Source organism: Notothenia rossii, assembly GCF_949606895.1.
Source record: "Notothenia rossii genome assembly, chromosome: 6".
Taxonomy (NCBI): Eukaryota; Metazoa; Chordata; class Actinopteri; order Perciformes; family Nototheniidae; genus Notothenia; species Notothenia rossii.
Window position 1 is genome coordinate 76,034,124 of NC_136909.1, and position 18,179 is coordinate 76,052,302.

The 18,179-nt window shown below is 40.4% G+C and overlaps 2 protein-coding genes across 3 annotated transcripts in view; both read right to left on the reverse strand.

The window, feature by feature from the left end:
• Positions 1-7,053: 7,053 nt before the first annotated feature.
• On the reverse strand, positions 7,054-8,961 carry LOC307044478 (dickkopf-related protein 1-like). Its single transcript, XM_079689756.1, has 4 exons — positions 8,609-8,961; positions 8,342-8,486; positions 8,006-8,140; positions 7,054-7,887 (listed from the first exon to the last, which is right to left on the reverse strand). The coding sequence occupies exons 1-4, from the start codon at positions 8,819-8,821 to the stop codon at positions 7,625-7,627; spliced, it is 756 nt and encodes a 251-aa protein (XP_079545882.1). The 5' UTR covers positions 8,822-8,961; the 3' UTR covers positions 7,054-7,624.
• A 1,841-nt stretch (positions 8,962-10,802) lies between these two features.
• The window catches only part of LOC307044466 (cGMP-dependent protein kinase 1), an 83,422-nt gene continuing 76,045 nt past the window's right edge, over positions 10,803-18,179 (reverse strand). For both annotated transcript variants that reach the window (XM_079689734.1, XM_079689733.1), the window contains exons 10-18: positions 16,362-16,458; positions 16,112-16,251; positions 14,867-14,956; positions 14,616-14,757; positions 14,034-14,197; positions 13,780-13,902; positions 13,627-13,689; positions 13,441-13,507; positions 10,803-13,310 (exon numbers count right to left, since the gene is read on the reverse strand). In XM_079689734.1, the coding sequence (XP_079545860.1) occupies positions 13,212-13,310; positions 13,441-13,507; positions 13,627-13,689; positions 13,780-13,902; positions 14,034-14,197; positions 14,616-14,757; positions 14,867-14,956; positions 16,112-16,251; positions 16,362-16,458 (985 nt within the window). In that variant the 3' untranslated portion in view covers positions 10,803-13,211. The remainder of the gene's footprint in view (positions 13,311-13,440; positions 13,508-13,626; positions 13,690-13,779; positions 13,903-14,033; positions 14,198-14,615; positions 14,758-14,866; positions 14,957-16,111; positions 16,252-16,361; positions 16,459-18,179) is intronic.

The following is an 18,179-nucleotide window of genomic DNA, read 5'->3' on the forward strand; positions in this document are numbered from 1 at the left end:
TAGATCTGCAAACGGAACACTCTGGGGGGCCAAACGGCTCAGTGTGTACGCCCTATACGATCATTTCCTTCTAACGATGAAGCCATAGCCCCACCTCTGCTGCTCACTGCCGTAGCATGGTCATCTACTGTCAGTACTGCTAGTACTACTGCTACTGACCATGCTACAGATGTTAGTCTAAATCTACAGCTCCTCTACCACAACCATCAGCAACAAGTGGACATGGAGAATTACATGAACTACATTTTGCTAAATCCACCGTGGGGCATAAACAGAAGGGCAACCATGGCAACCATGCTCGTTGTCTTCTTCGCTGCTTTTGGTGTATTTTGTGGCAGAAGTACAGCGCCACACACGGCGGCGTGCGTTGTCGCTTGCCGTCAGGGGGGGCTGAAACTCGACCAACAACCAATCACATGAATCTCCCGCCCCAGACACACAAGCACGCGGTTTGATTGGCTAGAGCTTGAACTGGCATATGATTCGATTGGCTGACGCCTCCATCGAGGCGTCAAAAGTAGAACATTGCTCTACTTTTGCAGCGAGCGCGGCGAGAGAAGCTACGCTTTGCTCCCACAATGCAGTTCAGCGAATCGTGACGTCACCCCATTCAAAGTGAATGGGCAGAAGCGTTGAAGCGGCAACGCACGCCGCCGTGTAGGGGCCGTTACAGGCCCGGCATATGTACTACAGCGTCTCCAGCACTTACGAGCGGTCTCATGCGGAAGTACAGCGCCACTTACAGGCCCGGCATATGTACTACAGCGTTTCCAGTGGTCTAGTGTGAACGGACACGTTAAATCAGCCGAATTTGTGCGAACGGAAGACTTTTTTTGATAACGAATTTGGTCCGTTTGCGTTTACGCTCCCGAGTAAATGGGGTCTGAGAGACTTGTATTTTCTGCCCCTTATAAAAAGTAGTCTGGCATCATGAAGAGCACAGGATTAGGCATACCCAGCCATGCCTACTGATGGCATGCACTCATACTGGGCTTTGCCAACCATTGATTAAACTGTCTCTTCAGTACTATAAGGTATTTTTCAAAGTATAAGGTTTCTGCGGTCACTTCTATTCAATCAGCTGTGCTAATTGACTGTGACTCCATAAGCCTGCGATCTTTCAGTGTTATATAACTGCAAATAACTTTTATTTTCAACTGAATAGTGACTCAGTCCATGTTAGTTTTCCAGCAACTCTCTCACTTTGCAATATATGTTTTTTTACTTCTTCGAAAACTACGTGAATAATGAGTAAATTATATGTGTGAAGCAGCTTTGCGCAATGTGGTTGTGGCTGAGGGAGACTTAACATAGCAGCCAGGAGCTGAGCCAGCGTTTGCCCTGGCCCTTGTCCTAGCCCTAGGCCGCCAACAGCAAGCTTCTGGACCAACCATAATGAAGAGTATGCATTTTTATCCCCATCTGTAGCTCTGTCCCCTTCCTTGTACATCTGTGCGCTCCCTGCTCTACTGGTAAAGCGGGCCGACATTGCATATTAATTTATTATGTGTACAAACAATGGGCAGATTTGTTGTTTGCACAGAATTGGTTGCAGCTGTGTAAGAACTGGGGTATGTTGCACTGAGGTGAGTAAAGGAATCCGCCTGAAGAACACAGGTGGTGGAGGAGGAACAGAAGTGCCCTGCCACCGCTAGCTTTGCTGAGAAGGCCAGGAGCAAGGGAAAAATAAACAGCCCATTGGGCAACAGAGCATAGCAAAACACTGGGTATTGTGGTCAGGTATTTATTTACTTGGGCTTGCATGCAGTGTTACTGTAACAGGCAGTTTAGGCAACATAACACGACCACTTGTTTCTTTTTTAGCCCAACACACTTACTAACCATGGGATTTACAGCTGAAGTCAGAGTAGCTGAGACCACAGAGGAGGTGTCAGCTGCAGATGGAGGGAACACCAGGATGGATCAAACCAGTCATTCAGGAGCCTCCCCTGGTGACCGAACCCAGTGTCACGGCTCTCTGTCCCTGGGATAGCAGTCAGAGACGGGCTGGGCCTCGTGGTGGCCACATGGGAAGCCACACACAGAGATCTCAGATTAAGTGGAAACGTATCACAAGCATCAGGATGATGTTAAATGAATAGTTCCACATTCTGGAAATATGATTCTCACTCTTTGAATGAAGAATTCTACCTAAATTATACTTATGTTTGCGTTAGATCTTGCTACAAATAGCAGCTGGTTAGCCTATGTTATCATACAGACTGGGAGCCGGAGGATATAGCCAGCTTGGCTCTATCTGAAGGTAAAAAATCAACTTCCATCTGTAAAGTTGCAGGGGGAGTAACGGTAAATGTATCCAACCAAACAGTTTGCATCAGGACAGTTTGGTAACATATTTTTTCTTCACCTCCGATCAAAACGGGTCTTCATGACAACACTTGTACAGGTGGATCAGAAATTATTTAACGTGTGTTAATAACCGTAGCTAGCGCATGCACTCGTCACCAGCTGTTGCATGCTAGTCAGTTTAAGTCTAGTAGCCTGGTTCACACGCCCAAATGAAAACAATTCTTGTTAAACTGTATACATACTATGATTGCATCACATGATTAGAAGAGCAAAACAAAAACAGTCCTTCTCCACACAGCGTCATCATCTCACTCTGGGAAACATAGCTCATGCCTAAAACAGGGCTAAAATCAGGGCAAAGAGAAGTGAAATACAATATGCAAATACTTAGGAGGCGAGTGAGAACAATTGTCACTTTTGGCATTGTGGGTTTCCTGGCATGTAACATGATTCCCAATCAAAGCACAATACGTCATCACCTCGCTCTGTGAAAACCCTTGTTTCCCCTATTCTGTTGACATCACCCAGAAGTTAAATCAGTGGAGAAAACCTGTTATCCACCTGCAGTCACACACTAAGCGCATTGTGCTGAATGAGTTGTCCTTTGTTTAATTATTATTTCCCAAGGAAAGGGTTGCTCAATCAGGAAGATTGTCATCCCACAGAGATGAATAGTAAGCATTGTGCCTCTTTTCTATGTACTGATCACTGCCAGCACCAGAAGTTTGACACCTCCCTGTGAAATGTTGTTTATATAAGAGATTAGTTTTGATCCGACTGCTCATTCCAGAAGGATGCCAACCCTTTCATCTCACAACATAACATGCATTGCCTCTGTGTACTCCGCCTCGTTTCTTTACCCTTTCATCTTTGATGGTTCACTCATGAGTTTGTTAACTCAGGGATGTCTGTCAGGAGTGTTTGGCAGCGCTGTTAGAATAACAATGGCAGATTTTCCAGGTACTCAAGCAGAGTAAAGCCTTTATTGTGCTTCTTAGATCGTGATGGGTGATAGCAGATCTTAGGCAGCGGTATAACCACATAAGTTCTTGGATTTAATGCCAATGTGTGTATGGTGTGTATGATGTAATTATGTGAAACCTGATGAATACCAAGAATACCTGGATCAGACCATGACTGGTTTTAAGTTTTCAAATAAAAAACCCGTTATCATAACACAAGTGTTGAATTTTCCCTTACTCAGAGCATGCAGTGTGTTGTGAAAATAAATGTTTGCTGTAGTTACAACTGTCAAGTTTTTGGAAGCACATCATAAAATGCATGCCGGTGGAAATGAAATAATTCTTGTGGTATGACAACACTCTAAACCTGTCACGCCCCAAGAATCGCCACTATAAAGGCATGTGTGGGTGTGAATGTGTTTGTACATGTGCTGACATGTGTAAATGTGTTTGTATATATGTAATTACTGTGAGGTGGCATGCAGTGACATGACTGTGTGTGTCTGTTGTTGTGGATGCAGTTGTTGTTGCTGTTGTTTCTGTCGAGTCCAGTACTGTGTGCGCGTGTGTGTGTGTGTGTGTGTGTGTGTGTGTGTGTGTGTGTGTGTGTGTGTGTGTGTGTGTGTGTGTGTGTGTGTGTGTGTGTGTGTGTGTGTGTGTGTGTGTGTGTGTGTGACATGTACACACCGTCGTCTTCATGGAGTTAGGGCACATGCCTGTGGCCTGTGTTAGCCTGTGGTTGGTGTAATGATGACAGGCTCACACACACACACACACACACACACACACACACACACACACACACACACACACACACACAGATTCCAGGACCCCCACAAACATGACTTGGCTGAGCCTGCATGATATATAGTACTGCTGACAATGCTCCCATTACTCTTAATTACTCTGAAGAATGGACACTAAATTGTTTAAATGGAGTGTGTCTCTGTATGTCTGCCTGCCTCCTTGTCAATATATATATATCCTTCAATGTGGTAAAAAAGTATGTGGGTGCTTTACTCAAGTAAAAGTAATATCACAATATAAAAATGTTGTATTAATCAAAGAACCTTACTGCAGGCAGAATGGCTCTATATTTAACTTAAGTCTTGTAAAAAATGTTCATTAACAACCCTCTCCCTACCATCCGTCCTCTTTACCTTAAGTGGCATAAACACATATTTCTATAGTACTTGCTATGTACATATGCTAAAGACAAACAATTACACATACAGATAGACAGGTGAACAGTCCTGCAAATGGGATGAAAGATAGTCGTAGACGGATGGGGAAATGAATGTGTATAGAGAATGAATAATTAAAATAACTAAGGAGGTGAGGAAGAGGATTCTTGCATGTAGCGGGGGAAACAATGACATTCTGTATCAGTTTTCTCTCGGTACATATTGATTTAATTAATTTCGGAAATAAAAATATGGGACTGTAAAGAAGCAATGAGGAATATATCCATCACATAATGGTAAATGCAACAGTAACTGAAGAAGAGTAAATAAACTGAATAACAATTAATCTAATGATTGTAGATGAATACAAGGTTCAAGGTGTGAGTGTATACAGTACGACGACACATGTTTTGTGTACATGTGTAGGAGGATTAGTTCACAGGTATGCAGATATGAAAGGGACACAGGTTTTTCGGTTTGGTGCTGGTGTGAATTTATTTCCATTGAAATAATCTGAGAGAAGGTCAAACCATTGTGCGATGCTTATTGTCTTGTTTTCAAGTTCAACAAGTATTGGTTTGTGGTTTTAGGTGGGTGTGTTGACGACTGAGAGATAAAGATACGAAAGAAAGATACTACCTCTCGTTATAGGGAGCCAGGTGCAGTGTAGATCATCATGTTTGTTCATTGGGCAGTGTGAGTATGTATCTGGATTTTGTTGGGAAATTGTTGTGTTCTTTGAATACATTGGTATCGTTTAGGGTTAGTTTTGTTTATTGTGGGAAGAGATCACTACAAATCCTGGTCAAGACATCTGTAGCTGTAAGTCCTTATACCATTCGTATGTGTGGAGGGACATTGTTCAATATAGCTGATAGTAGTTTGTATTGTTTCATGGGTTTCTTTTATAAGAAAATGCTTTTTTTATTATTGAATTCACTTGCAAGACAATTGTACGTTTATAAAATATATATATGGGTAACATTTGTGATTTAATTCATAGTCCAATCTGAGATTTCTGAAACTGATATAAACAGATAAGGGAATAGTGGTCTGCATACGAAAACTAAAGTGTTAAGGAAGGTTAGGGATATAATTACTATGATGTTAACATTTATACAAATTGCAGCAGCAAGTTCCTCAATAAATAGAACAAATATTGATGGACAGTTTAAAACTCTGTGGTCTTTAATCCATTTTTGAAAACCATAGCCATTGGGGGCTTGTTTAGTGTTTAGGATGTTTAGTGTTTTTCTGTCAGTACTATCATGTCGGTTTGACAGTGTTATATTTCATATTATATATCATTGTGTTGTTATTACAGATGTATTTACATGCGTATTTACAGGCTCATTATAGCTTCTTAAAAAACGACCTATTGAGTAACTGGTGCCAGCAGTTAGATGTTGTGGAGTAAAGAGTACAAAGTGTCCCTCTGATGAGTAGAGAAGTAGAATGATAAAGTACCTCAGAATTATACTTAAGTGCAGCCCTTGAGTAAATGACATAAGTTACTTTTGAACCCATTCTCAATCAGAGTCTAAGTTAACCTCACCTTGCTTCCTTTGACAACTTAAATGTAATGTCTGTGGAAGTAAACAGATGAAGAGGTTACTGGCTGGGTCAGATATCAAGAGTGGCGTGTGCTCCTTTTGATCTGACAAGAATCAAGCAGAAAGTACAGTAATTTCCTCCCCATCTTCTAATCTAAACACGTCTAATTACAGGCACCAAGGTGTATCTGGATGGATTCATAGCCTTCACATTAGAGCACATCCATTGCACAACAGCCAGGAAACGGGGTGTACTGTGCAATTGAACAGATTGAAAACCAAGATCTTCTTATTTTGTTGCATCACAAAAATGATGGTGCACCTCATTTCATGAATCCTTTGGTAGATTGAGTAAGATGAAGTAATTAGAGGTTTGTATAGCTGGCTATCTGCTCTGTTGCACATGAAGGCAGGGATGTTATAATTAGAAACTAGCCAGCAACACCAAAGGGTTAGGTGGCAAACACTCGCCAGGACACACACACTTTGTTATTACCCCTTTGCAGTTATCATTTGATATGGCAGCATCCTGTCCTGTTTTCATCATACGTCTGATGACATAGCTCTGATGGACCATCATCTGCTTCCTATAGCAGGATGTGGCCTGTTGAGGCTCCTGACTCAGGAAAGTGTGTTGTTTGTTGTAAGTATGTTTTCTGCGAGTGTGTTTGCATATATCCCAGCAATTGTGTGTAATGGGTTGGAGAAACAAATATGGGCCAAACATTGTAACCATCCACTCAACCTCAACTCGTGCTTTGTGAATACTGGGCTATGAGTTTTAAACCACCAAGTGATTGTTCAAATAACTCTTGCTTTCCAAAAGGGGAAAATTGTTATTCTAGAAGAAATGTTACCCACTGGTAACAACCCTTAAGTGAATATTTGGACTAAATGGTTTGAACCCTAACATCTGCGGTAAAATATATGTTTGAAACAATTTTAGTGAAACCTCTCTGAAACAATTTCCCATAAGACATTTATTTTTGTTACACAGTAGATCAGAGAAACTAAAAACACAAAAAGATTTCCAGAACAAAAGAGTAAGGTTATTGAATGTTGTTTAATAAAACAAATATATTCACATTTTCTATAGAACATTTTCTTATAAAACAATATATATAACAGATTTACAATGCATGCAGCACCATGTCTTTATAATACTGGTGTTGACAGAATTCAATAGCTCAATTAAGTGCCTTGATAATATTTACAATGCAGTAATTTACTGCAATAACTGAGGCTTGAAGTTCCATAAAAAGAGAAACAAAACAGCTCTGCCATTACCGACGACATGAATCGATCTCCCCAAGACTTCTGAAATATCACTTCCTAACTTCCGACTATTAATGGGGAACTGGATCAGTCTGTCTTGCACTGTTGCATCCCTCTGGGTGTATCACTTTACCAGGAATCATGTCCATCCTTCCGGGTGCTGTTTGTGTCAGCAACTTTGGCAGGAAAGAATGTCTTAGGTGTTGGGTGTCTACGTGTTTTTGTGTCAGCATCTCTGGTGGAATGAAAGCTGAAAAGTGTATGTCAGTGTATATGACTGATTTGTTGGTTTGCAGGATGTGTGTGTGTTTCTTTGTCACTGTGTGTTCAGGCTTTAGTGTCAGCGTCTCTGACAGGTGTGTAGGTTCCGGGCTGTCCTGCTGACACTGAGGTCTCGCTCTCCTTTCTCTGGTCGGCAGGATAGACCGTCTCCGCAGTCGCAGCGCTGGAACAGCTCCAAACCATGGGTGCCTTTCCTGCGGTGGCGTGTACACACCTGGCCCTCCGTCAGCACAGGCTTACAGATACGAGACCAGAAGTGTCTGGCACAGCACAGACCCTCAGAGCAGTCTGCAGATCTCAGACAATTATCCCCTTCCTGGCCTGGAAAAAGATGATCAAAAGAGAGAGGTTAAAATATGTTGCATGAAAGACACTTTACTGAAACTGCTTGTGGTATTACTAAATGAAACCTGATCAAGTTTGAATAATCTTAACTCACCTTTTGTAGAAATAGGCTGATTGTTGTGGGCAGTGGAAGGCTTTTTAGTATGATGCTCCATGGTGTTGTTGTGTTTGTGCCAGCCTGTGACGATGGATGCATCTGCACCATCTATGTCATTTGCCTGGCAAACACCTATAATTGTCAAAAGAAGGAAACGCATTTAGGGTTTGTATTTGACACTATACAGATTTGGATACAAGGATATCAGCAAAACATGCAAACACATAATTGCATATGACTACAAGAAAAGTATTCACAGTGATCAGATTATCATTAACAACTGAGTAAATCGTAAATAAAAGCATTTGTTTCAGGTAGGATGCCTCTGCTCACCATTGCTGCAGCGGTTTCCTGCGCAACACATGGAGTCCCGTGCGCAACGCTTCCGGCTCTTACGGCAGGGCAGACAGGCGCCTCGAGCGTCGTTACAGAATTCATCACCTCCACAGTCTTCATCACCCGTGCAAACAGCTGACTGCTATAGTGATAAAAACAAGTAAAGGGTGTCATTTAGGAATGATATATCACATATGAAACGTACATAACAATACTTTTGCCTTAGCGCAGAGAATGCCTTTTACGCACGGGAAATGTAATTACCTGCAAGGTGTCCACGGGTAATTTGTGTCCAAAGCTTCCGGAGGGAGAGGTGCGCGGACTCGGGCTGACAGTGTCGGAGCCTTTACCCCCCGAGGCACCGGGCAGGTTCTTGATAGCATTGGAGTTTACAAGGACTGTTCCCGTGTAGACGTCCCCAAGGTATCCAAACAGCGTGAGATACAGAGCCAATAAGCGGTGTGCCGGTATCTGCATGATTCTCGCTTTTAATCTGCTGTGTTGTAAACACACGGGGAAAAAAAACCCAATTTATTTTTAATAAATTAAAAAAGTGGCAAAGTCCAAAAGCGAACTCAAATCCTGAATCCCAAAGTTTCCAGAGAGTTTCACAGGATGCTGTCGAAGCCTACTGACTCACAGTCCTCGGTTGATCTCTTTATACATGTGGACCTGTTTGTCTTCCCGCCCCTCGCTGTGCACAACAAAGGCGGAGGGGTGGAATTTCAAAGAGAGACCCACTGTACGGAAATGGCCATCCATTCTCCCCCCACACTGAATGCCCATCACCAAGTAACGAGTCCTGGAAATAAAGTATTTCCAGAGAGATGGACTTTCTTAATCTACATTGAAATCACATTTTTAATTAATGAAAAAACAAGAGTGAATAAATGATATATGTTCCTTTTTATTGTTTAGTATACTTTTTTAAGGTGTACCATTTTTTCTCCGTATTCTGCTTTTTCAACATATTTAAAGCATTTGTGGAGAATAAACGTGGTCTCACAGATTATATTACATATTTAAATAGGATAAGTAGGCTATAAATAATCTATTTCACTCGCTTTCAAATGAAACTCATCATAAGACGAAAGTAGTCATGTTTTATATCAGTAGGCTATTCATTTTTTTTTAAATGTTGATTGTAACATTTCCCCATTAAATCATAATCGACTTGTAATGTTTTTCAGGCAGTTATTGGCATAATTAATCCAAAATAATACATGTATCTGCTACAGTGTTCTTCAAAATGTGGGATTTTGTGTTATTTTTCTTCATAAACTCTGTCACCGTTCTTTATAAATGCTGTTTGGTTTTTCCCGTTTCTTTGACATTCAAGTAGCCTAACTGCCCTTTGGCTGTGTGAAGACAGTGATTGAAGTCACTTGCGTCGATTAACTACTTCATTTGATCCTTCTGATTGCAAAGGGGGCAATTATCCTCCAAAGTGTGCTTGATTACACCAGTCGCGGACATCAATGTGTGGGATTTGCAGACCATTAAGGGGTGTGAAAAGTTTACCGAATTAATGGACTTCCGTGGCGAGGCCTTTCAGGGTTGACTGGCACTTTGAGATTAAAGGCAACTCTGATCTGTCCTGTTCGGTGACCCTTTGGGCTCCTCCACTGTAAGAAATAACCCATTTAAGGTTAGAAAAAAACGTGTTTGATTGACTTCTGTCTACAAAACAAGCCCCATATAATATCACCGTTTTACCAGTTAGTTGACTTAGTCTATTTGAAATATTGTTTTGTGAATTAAGTCCCATGTTGTGAAATAGTGTTTTTCTTAAGTATCTTAGGGGGCTCAATTTGTCTGGTTTAGGATGTGCTGAAAAAACACAGGTGCTGAAGTGCGTATTGGAAACGACCCCTTTGGTTTATGAAGCTATCTTGGCACTTGGACGTCATCTGCTGGTCACGTAGCTTATGTTTGAGTGTGAGGATGTGTGTGTGCCGTGTGCGTGCATATGCGTGTGTGTCTGCGAGGAAGAGATGCGCCATACACACCTGACAAACACACTGTAGCACTTTGCGCGTTTGAATTGCTGTATGTCTTTTGAAGTAGTGCTTTTATCTCCACTTTACTAAATGTCAGTGCTGGTAAGGTGAGCTCCTTTGATGCACTTTGATCCCCTTTGATCTCTTCGAAGTGTCACCCTGTTGTTATGACTGAAGCCATTTCCCTGTCCCCCAAACAGATTTGTTGTGCGAATAACACTGAGACCAGAGAAGCTGAATCATCTGCACTTACCAGTAGGCTATGTGGATGACATTGACTGTAGGACCGATTATTAGATCTCAGGCAACCTTAACTATTTCACATCAGACTCAAGCTTACATCTGCCTTACCTATAGCCCCCCCTTGTGGCAATTACATCAAACTCAAATCTCCCCAGCACACGTTTTTAATAACTTATTCAGAGTTGGATACAAAATAACTACGAGACAAACACCGCTCAAAAGTATTGTTTTTACTCTATAATTTTAAAAATCTTACAGGTGGCACTCTGCAAAACTCATTTACAGCAGATAAACAACATAACACAAGGCAAATATCAGGTAACATTGCAGAAGGCGGTCAATATAAGACTCAAAACCAGTGGTTTGTGAAGTGATGGCATACATAAGGCTTTGTGATAAACATGACCCGCCCTTAATACAGCAACAGAAAATACTCATGGTATGCCCACAGATCTAAGATGTCTTCATTCAATGATTTATGAAAGTTAAATGTGTGGGTCTGTTTGGCTTCATGAAATATGAGAGAAACAGTGATCATTTTAACAATGTTGATACATTATGATCAATGCTATCATACCGTCAAAGATTGTCAACAGTGGTAAAGAGTAATACTGTTTACCAAGCTGTGAAATGTTCAAAACTGCAAATCATTCACGCCATTGCTGCATGCTCACATTTCATGACTGAAACAGGTGATGGATGTCTCTCTGATCCAGGATTTATACTTCACTTTATCTCAGGCCAGCTGTGGTTTACTTAAGACCATTTTAGACATGTAGAGAAAAGCATTTCATTGCAGACATATCAGGTATGATAGATTATTATCATCTCACTTTTAATGAATGTTCCTGTGAGGTATACCACAAGGGGTAAGCAGGAAATTAATTTCATGTCAGCCATCAAATGACTAAAAATTCTCTTTTCATGGTGATTAATGTATTTATTAGATATGAAAAAGGATGAGAAGCAGCCATCTAAGAGGAAACAGACGTTTTTGAGGTGTAAATGTTTTCATGCAGCATCGAAAAGGACTTGTGATGTTAAATTTGTATGCCATTGATTTAAGGCACTTACATTTTTTCTGATCTTTGGACATGAGGGATGATGAGCAGGGTGAGAGATCATGGCGCCAATGGTCGAAGTTGTGAGTTTCACAGAATATAATCTCCTTTTAATTTGTTCGCTTTTAAAATATCTATTAGATGATGTTAAGTCAAGATAGTCTTAAGATAATGTGAATGTGGTTAATGCCTCCAAAGACAAGGATGATTAATTTAAGCTTTAACTTAACCTGTTTGTAAAAAAGCACTCGGGAATACCACTTAGCACAATGTAACATGGTGTCAAGTGAGGTCAAATAAAGCCTCAATCGAGTTTACAATTGCACACAAATCTCCAATTTGTCTAAAGAACAAAGTCAAGTATACGTTACAAAGAAAACAGGCACAAAAGAATCACTTTACAAAAACAATAACCAGTACTGTCACCTCACCATCTCTTATTATAATGTATCAATAACAGCACCAAAGACATTGAAACCATGTTCACAGTTGTGTCAGAACTATACAGAGGCGAAAAGATGACGAGGCATTTGGGTGATTTCAGAACAAACTTAAGAAGTATGTAGGCAGAGACGCATTTATACGTGTAAATTAAAAGCGTATTAAAGAAAATAGGTGTGGCACCATCTACCGAAGCTTAAAATGAGCTGTAACTTCTAATTTTCCCAGTTAATGGTCTTAAGTGCATAATGACACATTGCTTCATGGAAATACTAGCTGACATTTCGTGTTTGTCGGTGTGTGATTCATTACATTTTAAGGAGGGCACTTTTAAGATTCACGTCTCTTTCCACTCAAGGCACATTGTTTGTGCTTTTCAAGGTATCTTATATAAAGTGTACTAAGTATTTGATTTTGTTGTGGCGAAGTGTATTTTTTTTATTCAAATACTATGTACCGTGCATGCCTTATGGATTTCAAATAAGAGGGAAATGTGACATTCAGGTTAGTCTTGGGCACTTGATACAGTTTTACTTGCAAACTGTAGTGTGTAGATCTCTGGAAATTATCGGAGTCTGCAGAAAGCAGCTGCATGTCCAGAAGTAACATCCTAAACACATCCAATGTCCTTCAAACATTTCACCAAATATTGCGAAGATACCAACACAAAAAAATCATCATCAGCGTTTTCAGTTTTTTTGCGCAGTCCACATTTTTCACTGTTATTGACCCTAGAACCAAAACTTAGACAAACTATGGAACAATCATCCACCCATTGAACATAATTCCCTGTTACATGAGAAAACCTGGCTCCATTATCAGCCTCTGTTGTGTCGTGTGTGTATGTGTATCCCTGCACTTTCTTTTCCTTTGCCTTCAGAGCAGAGTGTAAGACAACACTGAAGAAGTGCTACAGCAGTCCCAATATAAATGCTTGATCCAGAGCCACAGTGAAATAAAGGCATATTGGTGACCCAGAGGGTTTTCCATCCATCTGTCTATCTTCTTCTCCAAATCCTCTCTTTTTATAGCAGTTTTTTTTACAACACATCCGTATCCTCAAGATGGCCTCCAAGCCAACAAAAGAAGAGTTTCTTTTGGTTTTAAGTTGAGAAGCGGATTTCAAAAATCAACATCCCAGCCAGAGTTGTCATCAGGAGGCGGGTCCTCGTTGTCCTCTGGGAAGTTGTCGAAGTTACTTGTGTCAACTGCTGATGTGAGCTGGTGTAAAGACAGAAAAAAAGGTTAACCGAAAGGCTTAACAAGCCGATGAAAAACGTATTTAGAGTTTGAAAGTGACTACAAAAGAGCAACTAGAAAATATTAACAAGCATCGCAAGTGTGCACTTACGTTGGGGATAATAGGAGGCGTCAATGTCCCCTTCTTCAAGCCCTCCCAGTTAAAGCCTTCAAACCATCTGAAGAAAGAACAGCATGTCTTCTTTATTATTTCATAATTATGTTTAACTATCAAATTAATCTGCTCAGAGAAATGTACAACTAAAAGGATTTGATTTTCTTGTATACACATGCTTACTTGTGCTTCTGGATGTCTTTGACACCATTTTTCAAGTTTCCCAGTCGTTCAGAGGGATTATCCCTGTAGAAAAAAAAAGATGACTCATAATGAAAATAAGCCACTTAAATCAATTACTCAGTCTAAACTATCGCCAGAAGCACAAACACTCACCTGCATAGCTTTTTAATTAAGTTGCCAGCGTTTTTGGTAATTTTTTTTGGAAATTCGATCATGTCGATGCCTCTCAGGATGATGTTGTACGTTTTCATAGGGTCAGGGCCAGAGAATGGAGGGCTAGATAAACACAGGTCAAGATATTAGTCTCGAGTGAGAAATGCAATACAAAATAGTATTTATTGTTTTTTTTGTGAATGATACCATATGCCATCTCAAAGCACACCTAAGGTTTATAGACTTGAGTGTACCTGCCAGTTAGGAGCTCAAACATGAGGATGCCTAGCGACCAGTAGTCGGCTGAGATGTCGTGGCCTTTGTTGAGAATGATCTCTGGTGCTACATACTCTGGTGTCCCACAGAAGGTCCAGGTCTTCTTCCCAAACCCGATCTTCTTGGCAAAGCCAAAGTCGACCTGTGACAAAGAAAACGTTTTTTTTGTCAGTAAGATGAAGTTGAAAAGGTATTTCATTTCAAAACAAAACAATTTGATCCTTATTTGAATGAGATCATGTGCATATTAATGTATTGGCATGGTGGATAAAGGTCATGGAGAAGCTGGTTGCTGCTCTGCCAAAGCAACAAGCTGGTTTCTCCAGCCGGGGAAAGGTAATGGCAGTGCCCCAAACAAATGCCAGCTTAAACTCAATTATACTTTAATTATACTATTATTTACTCGGAACAAAAGTCAACTGTTGAAGTGTAATGGAAGACTCGAGTTCGAGATTAATTTGATACTCCTGTGTAGTGTCATAAAGGTTAGATTTCTCCCTTCAACAAAAGACAGAAAAAATTATTCGCAGTTCTTCGGTAATCCCTTATTGATCTCTTACCAGTTTGGCATATCCCCTGTGGTCCAAAATAAGGTTCTCTGGTTTGAGGTCTCTGTAGATTATTCCTTTGGAATGTAGGTAAGCGAAGGCCTCCACCACACACCCTGTGTAAAACCTGGTGGTTGAGTCCTCAAATGAACCCCTGGAAACACAGCACAGCAACAGATACTTTAGGTTTTAGGACTATTACTGCACCTTTCGTTATCCTAGCAGTAACAGAAATATAACTTGGCTAAAACAAATGAGCTTACCGGTCTCTAAGTATTGTCCACAGCTCTCCCCCTAAACAAGCCTCCATCAACATGTAGAGGTACTTGCTGTCCTTGAACGTCCTATAGAGTCTGAAAATTAGAAAATAAAAAGGTAGAGTCTCACTATAACAGCTTTTAAATGCAATGTGGTAAATATCTAGTTGTGTAATTAATTAATATTTCACAGTTGAAGAAGAGCTGATACATACTCTTACAAAATGTTTGTCAACGATATCAATATATCCAAAGCACATTTCAATAAAAACATTTATCTGTATGCACGCTGTTAATATTGAAATAACGCATATACCACCACTAGTTGTGTAAGAAGCAATGTTACATCAAAATGCCTCTATTCACCATCTTTTAAACAGAGTATGTGGTCAGAAAGAGCAACTGTATTTCCACCAATAGTCCATGATTATGTTATGCTTATTAGGCTACGGACTACTTAGTTAAAATATAGACGGAGCATGGACACCCTACTAAATGTGCTTAACATTTAGTTGCATATGAAACTGGGCCTACCATAATGTATAAAGCTACATAGAATCTTGTGAAAAAGCATACCTTGTTATGGTGCATTTGGTACTAAGCTATTAATATAATAGTACCTAATATAGCTAACTAGTCCACCGTTATGGAGAGTAGCCCCACAGGGATTGAGCATAGGTTAGCTAACTAGCTGACCTGTTAGCCTGTGAAACAATCTGATGTATCTTTGATAATAATATGTTATATTTGTGTTAGTGCAATGTCTATTTACAGACCCTTAACCTTATGAAAACTAAAACTGAATCTATAAAATTGTGCAACAGTTATTCAGCACCCCTGAGGTAACTGGGGCCCCCTGGAGTTCAAGGACTCCCTGTGAATACCGTTATTTAAAGATATACTTTATAGTGTAGCATAAACATAGCACTGATGTGCCTTCTTTTTTTCTTTCAGGGTCACAAGAGATGGCGCGTCTTCCAGCATACACAGACAAAACAGCAGGAAGAACTCCTTTTATAGATCAACAGAGTTTCAGGAACATCACAGGTAGACACACAAACACACACACATACATACATTCATTCTGCATTTATGTTGAAATGCACAATGTGTGACGAAACCTTTATAAGCTTGACAAAGAATCCACAGTCCTTTTGGTTCTAAATGAATAAAGTAACAATCCTTGAGAAATGTATGGAACATTGTAGATTATTTATACCGCCTTTTGAATGAAGCAGTTCACAGGTGTACCTAACAATGAAGTCAGAGTGCGCCTCCTGCATGATGAGTTTCTCTGAGCGAATGTGCTCCTGCTGTCTTGTGTCGACAATGTGTCGCTTCTTCAGGATCTTCATGGCAAAGGTTTTGTTCTCATCACTCTTGAGCTGAACCTGCAGTGAGAAAAAGAAAGAAAGAAATTCAAATACAAAAAGTCAGCTTCCACATGAGCCCACATAGAGTATTGTAAAGTTGGAACTGTCACAGTGCAGGGCCCCCATACCAGCTCAACACGACCAAAGCCACCAACTCCCAGAGTGTCGATGATGTTAAAGTCAGCTAAGTTGAGGTTGAAGAAGAACGCATTCTCTGCTTCATACCTGTGGTGCCAGGAAAAAAGGGTGGAAAAAAGACAGAATCGGAACAGGATTAGTGATGAGGTGCAGGATGAAAGGAGAGATTATCCACTTCCAACAACCTGAGACAAAATATCCGTCACTACTTTAGATCATTTGTTTGCAAATCTTAGAGGATTAAATGCTTATTAATCTTTCGAGGATGTTATTGAGGATGTGGAGTGTATAAATGTGAACAGGATGTGTTGGAGTTCAGTCCTCTAGTAAAGTACTAACAAGGTTTCGGAATCTACAAAAGACTGTTCTTCAAAATAAAGATGTTAAGCATGGTTTTCCCACCCTGATATATTCTAAATGAATGTTAATGTTTTGTGAATAAGGCATGATGTAGTGGAGTATACAATCTGTCAGCTGGTCAAGCCAAAAAAGACCTAGTAAAGAAATAATCATAGTGTCGAAATGTGTTAAGGGTCCAGTAAACGTTAGGGAAAAAGGCACCATAAATGTTAGGACTAAAGATCTGTCACCCAAGCTCTCTACTGCTGCCTGACTCTGCCACCAAACATCCCCAGCATGCCACTGCAGACTTGCACATGCTGGCAGTAAAGATAGCTTCCCCGTGTCTATTTCTTTGCCCCAGATGTACGGTATGTTCTCCTGTTTATTGTTTGATCCAGACAGAGTTTCATCAACTCGGTGTCTGGAACAGTGGGTTTAGGACAGATCGGAGCCTGGACAGCCTTTTTCTGGGTCACTCAGAACAACAGACCATTGCCTTCAACGTCACAGAAGTATGCCAGTGAAAGACATTTATCAAAACATTCCCCTAGAAGGAAGACTTGTTTAGATAACTCAGCAGTCTTCCTTCATGGCGCAGCAGGGATTACATTTATTTATCTAAGAGTTAAACAATGACTCATTTTATGAATACAGTTCTGGGTTCCAATTTGATAAATAAAAGTGGCAAATGAGACATCCATCTCAGCCTTTGAGGCATTTGAGATGTGGAAAGAGGATTGTACTCCTGCAAATCCACCAGATACATCAGCCAGAACAATAAAACCTTTCTCCCTAAGCTACATACCAGTGGGCACAGTAGGGGCATGTGTTGGCAGGTTACTAAGGCACCATGTTTCACAGAAACACATTAGGTTACTAGGGCAGTGCCCGTTTATTTGTGTACAAACAGGCACTACCATTTGAATGTAAGATTTACAGGTGATCCTTTTATCTTTTCTCCCATCCTCTCGTCTGGATGCCATCCCAGAATACACTCCAAATCCCAAAATGCACTCTGCTTAACTAAAGGATGGAGAGAGGTAAGCGAGAGTACATTGAGTTCTGTGTGTGGGACAGGATTATTAATGAGTGCCAACACATATGCATGCATGGTTTTATGGGTACACATAAGAAGGGAAGTCTCGTAAATTCAGATATAAATGGATATTAAGGTCTTTAAAAAGGTTTAAAGGTAATAGTGTCATTCAGCCAGCAGATGGCATCCTTTATCCATTTCAAGTATAAAGGTAAGGAGCAAATACTTGAAGCTGGTGAACAATAACTCCTTTGAAGCATAAAAGAGCTAGATTTTAAAGTAGACAATGGGGGAACAATACAGTCTATTCTGTGCAAGATTCCTTTTTTGAAGTTAATACAATAAGGTAATCTTGAAACCAGCTGGTGAAGATAGCAGTGCAATTAATTGAAATGAAAAGTCTTTACAGGATAAACACGTTCTGCTGCTC